We start from the raw sequence: 6,000 nt of genomic DNA, 5'->3' as shown, positions 1-6,000 counted from the left end.
AGGCCTTTCTGCTCCGCCACGCGGCGGCGGACGCCACCTCGAACCTTAGTCCACTGGGACCTGACGACATCGGAACCCGGCGCCGCGGGCGTGGGTTCAGCGGAGCATAATAGCTGCCGTACCGCCCGGCCGCGAGGCCCGGTGGAGAGGCGGAAATTGAGGGCGCTGACGCAGCTGGGGGAACTTTGCCTCCATGGCACCTTCCTGTCCTCGACTCCGCCCCGCCAGAGAGGCTCGGCTCCGGAATTCAAGATGGAGTCGCTGAGTCGAGCTGGGCAAGAGATGAGCCTAGCGGCCCTGAAGCAACACGACCCCTACATCACCAGCATCGCAGACCTCACGGGCCAGGTCGCACTGTACACCTTCTGCCCCAAGGCCAACCAGTGGGTGAGTGCAGCCAGGCGGCCGAAGTCGCTCTCCCGGCCGCCGCCTCTTAAAGGGGCCGCGCCGACCGACCTGGGTAGGGGGCGATGCGGGAGGCCAGGGTGGCGGAGGCGAGGCCAGGGACTGGAGGAGAGCCTGGCCGGCGCCTGAGAGGTGTCGGCGCCGCTGGGGATTGGGTGAGAGGAGAGAGGGAATTAGGTCCAAACATCCGGGGGGAAAGCTGATAGAGGGGATGGTTGAAGAAGGATTAGTTCCCAGGGGTCCAGTTCGAGGATGTGGGCGACCTGCCTTCTTTGCAGGTGTGTTGGAGGATATGAGACCGATGGAGTCAGAAAGACGCCTGTAAGATTGTCTGAAGCTTTGAGAGTTGTTAGATAAATTATGTATACATAATCTATGAAGTAAACACTCCTCTCCCCCCAACAGATAGATAAAATCAGAACCCCCTTCGCAGAGGTTATTAGGATTGAAAGCTTGAAATCCAGTTAGTTTCAGTTCTTGGAAAGGCGAGAGGGTGGGGATACGTCCCGCATTTATCAAACTACACTGTGTTTCCAGAGTTTGGAAAAGATTTCAAGGCACTTAGGAAAGGGGCTTGCATGTTAATTTTGTTACCTTGAAACCTTTGGACAAGAGACCTCGTGTTTGTTTCAGCTATGCTGCTGGCGATGTCACCTCTGAATACGCGCATCAGACTAAGTACTTTTTGCCTTTTTTTGCACGAGAGAGGTTGCGAAAAGTTACATTAAGTTAGTTCACTGATTTGTTAGCCGGTTTGAAGCTTCGGTTGTTGTTTACATGTCAAAATTTCGAGACTTCCCTGGCGGTCCAGTGGTTAGGACTCCCCGCTTCTACTGCAGGGGGCAAGAGTTCGATCCTTAGTCGGAGAATTAAGATCTAACAAGCCACGCAAGTGGCTAAATAAAATATAAATAAACGTAACATCATTTCCCTTAAAAATATGAATCTTCTTAACTCATTTAGCTATATAGGCTTTATTTTAAAAATAATCTGTAAATGTTTGTTGGATTGAATTAATAAGTGATTCACATTCACGTTTCAATAAGAACTGAAGTCTTTGTACTAATAAAACGGAAAGACTATCATCATAATATATTCTTTACAACATAATGCAGATACATGGGTTATATTTAATCATTAATTTTGTGAAAAATCATTTCGCATTTATAAACAGTTAAATCAGATGCAGAGAGTTTTCAAAGTCATCTTGCTTTACTTTGTATCGTCTTTCCTTCACCTCCTGGAATAGAAGGAGGTATGGCAAGCCACACAGAACAAAATTATAGATTTTTTTTTTTAAGTGTGACTGTTTTATTAGATATTGCTTTAGTTTAAATTGTTTTGGACCATTTTTCTTTTCTTGCTGTACATATACATTTTTGGAGTGTGGATTGCAGACAAATGGTGAATATTTGGGGCATGGGCTTATTACTGACAAGCTTTTATTTCTAGTTTGTCACAGACTTCCAATATTTTGGAATTTTAATTGTGTCATTCTTCTTTAAATACAAGCTGAATGAAATACAAGCTGAAATAACCTGAATTGAAAACTAAGCTGCCATTATTCATTTGTATCATGGCAGTGATTTGTAACGTTACACAATTGTTTATTTGGGTAAATTTTCTTTCATTGTGAAGCAATTGATTACCAATTTATTATATTAATGAAAGTTTGAAAGGCAAGAAATACATAAGGAAAAATTCCGTGATGATGTTTAAGTTGAAATCAAGATGGTAAATATCTTTTAAAGTTCTTTTTTCATCCCACCAAATTCAATTCTATATGACTAACATTTAAGTTTGCTAATAGTTTGCTGATTGCATTAAACTATTTAGATCCTATCTGGGCTGTAAATTGTAGACTAATTTTTTTTTCTTTTTTTAAAAAAACATTTTAACTGTTTAAAACCTAAATACACTCTTGTCACAGCAAATGAAAGATGATGAATTGTACTTTCTTAATCAAAACGTTTAAGCTAAAAAAAAGTTCTAAATTATTTGTAAGAACTATACAAATTATACTAAGTATAATTTCAGTACTCATGATTCTTCAACAAAGTTCTAAGAGTAACAAACTAATTGTGTTTGACGGTAGTTCTTAACTAACTGCAAAATTTGCTACTCATGAAAATATGCCAGAATCTCCCAAATGATGAAACAGTGTCCTGTAAGATAAAATTTCTTTTTTTTCTCCTACTAACTTTGAAAAACTTTAAAGGTGAAGTAATGACTGTATACAGACTTTGGCTTTAAAATTAAGAAATTTGGCTAAAACATTTTAGTTTTAAAAAATGAAAGCTAATTCTAGATTTTTTTCTCCTTTAAATTTTAAAAAAGAAAAGGAAAGTTACTGTAGATACAGGCATGTTGCTGGATAGAACATTGCATATCAATTAACATGCATCAATAGACTAAAAAGGATACAAAAGAAATTCGTAACAGTAGCTTGTGGAGACAGGCTTGACCTGTTCAGAGTAATTAATTTAAAATAAATAAGTTGATCTTAAACATGAAGTACTTCTCCACTGGGACAACTTGGGGTGAGATTATAGGGGAAAAAACTAATTGACTCATTGTCTGTTACAGGAGAAGACCGATATAGAAGGGACCTTATTTGTATATCGAAGGTAAGCTTTTTAAAAATTTATTATTTTTTTAATTTGATGGTGAACATTGTCATGTAGAGTGATTCAGCCCTATTGTATTGTCTTTGGAACTTCCTGCTTGACCCTTCCAAGTATTCATCCATCTCTTGCTGTGAAATCTTAACCAAGTATGTCCCTTCTTTGATAGTTTCTGTGATTCAGAATCAAACAGAACTTATTTAGGAACCTAGCAAATTAGAAAACATTTTGTAGTAATGTAGTAATGTTTCTCCCCATATTAGGAAAACAGAGATATGTAACTGAGAAAAATATAATACAGGAACTAACTATTCTGTGATTACTGAACTAAAAGGTTATCTTCTAAGACTGGTTCTTTCCCCATTCCAGCTACCCAAAAGTTTTGAGTTGTGCACAGTGTCTAGTAATAGGTATTTTTAGTCTGAGAGTCCTTTAGAAAGCCTGGACTACTCTAACTGCACATTTTTAACTTTCAACTTTTCTGAGAATTAATTGTCGTAAACATGATTGGTTTGTGAATTGCAGGTTTGGTTTTGTTTGGCAACTTTCTTGGCCTAAAGGCAATTGACAAGGGTATGTTAGTCATTGGAGTTTCTTGTTTTCCTGGATCCCTCTTAACTCTCGCTCTGATTGAGATAGATCCCTTTTCTTGGTTTTTAAAACTTAGGAAACTCAGCAGGATTACTGATACCTGGTTCTTTTCGTGTGTGTGCGTGTGTGTGTATGTGTGGTAAATTATTTATGGATTGCAACAAGAATTTGTCAAATATTCTTCTAAATTGTCTTGTGTACCTTTGAGATCTTGTCTAAAAAACACTGAGTTTTTTCTTCCTTTTAAGTGCTTTAATGTTACTCTTTCTTTTTGACATTTTGTTCCCTGTTACTCATCTTTCTCCTTTTTTAAAAAAAAGACCTTTACCTTTTACCTGGTAATATTCATTACCAATATAAATCTCTAGAAGCTCTTCAACTGTTATTAGAACCTTGGTACTTGGGAAGCACTTTCCTGGCCTTATTGTAACAGTGTGGATTCATCAATTACAGAAAATGAAAATTAGTTTAGTGACTGACTTGATTTAATAAAATTTATGGAAGCTTCCACTTGTATTGATTCCAATAAAAAGAGACCAGAGAGACTCTATTCGGGAAATGTGAGAACATGTTACGGATGAAATGGATAAATATATACCAGATGTCAGAATGTCCCTTTGGAGAGACCTTAGCATAGGAGAAGCATGGATTTGGAATCAGAAAACCTAAAAGCTGAATCCTGGTTATTATTTGTGTGACTTTGGGTGCAGGCCTGAATCATCCTAAGCTTGTTTCCCAATCTGTAGAATAGAATTCTAAAACCTCTCCCATGTACACAGAGAAATATTTCATATACAAATGAGAAGTACCTAAAGGATTGTGTGCTGGATCACTCTGACATGGGAAACAAAGATGTTTCTTGTAGGATTCGAAACATTTTCTTACTAGCTCAAGTCTTTCCATAGCTCTTCCATTTGATATAAGCAAAATCATTGTGATGGTGGGCAATAATTATTGTAACCAGTCCTGTACCATATTTAAAATAAACAATATTTTTATTGAGCATATATTCACTAAATATCTACTATATGTCTCTCTTGGTACTTACCTGAAAAAAATACAAGAATCCTATTTGCATGGTACAGTTTAGTGGAGAAGGATGATAAATACAAAAAATTGTGATATGGAAAAAGAGAGAGAAGGGTTAGAGTTATTGAGCTTGGTAGCATTAAAAAGGGTAGTTGTATAGCAGGCCTCAGTGAGAATGGGACATTTGATCAGAGGCCTGCGGGAAATGAGATAACTGTAGATTCTGGGCAAGTAGCCCAGACAGAGGTCTTTAGGTAGAAACATACCTAGGTAAGGAGTCCAATGTGGCTGGAGCAGGAAGAACAGGGAAGAGGCACAGGAGTTGAAGTCGGGGGCACATATCACTTAAGGCCTTGGGTGGGTGGCCTTAGTTAGGACCTTGGCCTTTACTCTGAGGGACAGTCCTTGAAAGCTCCTGAGAGGGGGAGGGGTATGATCTGACTTAAATTTTTTGTTTATGATTTTAAGTGCTAATAATATTATATAATGCAATATTCCATTCATTCTTTAAAATGGAACTAAAGTTGGTGATGGACAGGGAGGCCTGGCGTGCTGCGATTCATGGGGTCGCAAAGAGTCGGACACGACTGAGCAACTGAACTGAACTGAAAGAGTAGATAATATTTCAGCAAATTTAATGACTTCTTTTTTTTTTCTTCTATTAAATCTAAGGTCAGCTTCACCTTACCATGGTTTCACCATTGTGAATCGACTGAATATGCACAATCTAGTTGAACCAGTGAATAAAGATTTGGAATTTCAGCTCCATGAACCATTTCTTCTGTATAGAAATGCAAGTTGTGAGTATTTATCTGTTAATTATAGTTTATGTGTTTGCTGCTTAATTGAGTGACTTTAGTTTCTGTCAGCACAGTATGCTTGGAAATTCAGGGTACAATAAAAACTATGGTCTATATTCTTGTGGTTGTAAGTGAGTCTCTTGCTAAGATCAGTGCTTTTGAATTGAACTTCTAAAATTGAAACACTCTTTGTATACAGTAACTTATTATTTTAGTAATAGTTAACTATATTATTGTATATAATTATATTACATTATATTCCTACTATTTGTTATATGAAAATAAATTTCACCCTTTGTTTTTGTTGTAATATGTGTTATTGGCTGCCCATGCCTGGCGTGCTTCGATTCAAGGGGTCGCAAAGTGTCGCACACGGCTGAGGACTGAACTGATGCCACTGAGCAAAAGAACTTAAAGACAGATACTAATATTTCTGTGCACAAAAAAGGACTGTCTTTGCCCTGATTGTGTTATTTTTCAGTCTGTTTATTTAGTTGAGTGCTGGGTACAAGTGCTGGGCCAAGAGCTATTGTACTTTAACGTCAATAGCA

The 6,000-nt window shown here is 38.0% G+C and overlaps 1 protein-coding gene across 1 annotated transcript in view; it reads left to right on the top strand.

The window, feature by feature from the left end:
* The first annotated feature begins 232 nt into the window (after positions 1 to 232).
* DCP1A (decapping mRNA 1A) overlaps positions 233 to 6,000 on the top strand; it is a 41,930-nt gene continuing 36,162 nt past the window's right edge. Inside the window, exons 1-3 of the mRNA XM_040247196.1 lie at positions 233 to 387; positions 2,992 to 3,032; positions 5,322 to 5,449. Coding sequence (XP_040103130.1) covers positions 253 to 387; positions 2,992 to 3,032; positions 5,322 to 5,449 — 304 coding nt within the window. The 5' untranslated portion in view covers positions 233 to 252. The remainder of the gene's footprint in view (positions 388 to 2,991; positions 3,033 to 5,321; positions 5,450 to 6,000) is intronic.

Source organism: Oryx dammah, unplaced genomic scaffold (assembly GCF_014754425.2).
Source record: "Oryx dammah isolate SB20612 unplaced genomic scaffold, SCBI_Odam_1.1 HiC_scaffold_9, whole genome shotgun sequence".
NCBI lineage: Eukaryota > Metazoa > Chordata > Mammalia > Artiodactyla > Bovidae > Oryx > Oryx dammah.
This window is presented reverse-complemented; position numbering and strand designations above follow the sequence as displayed.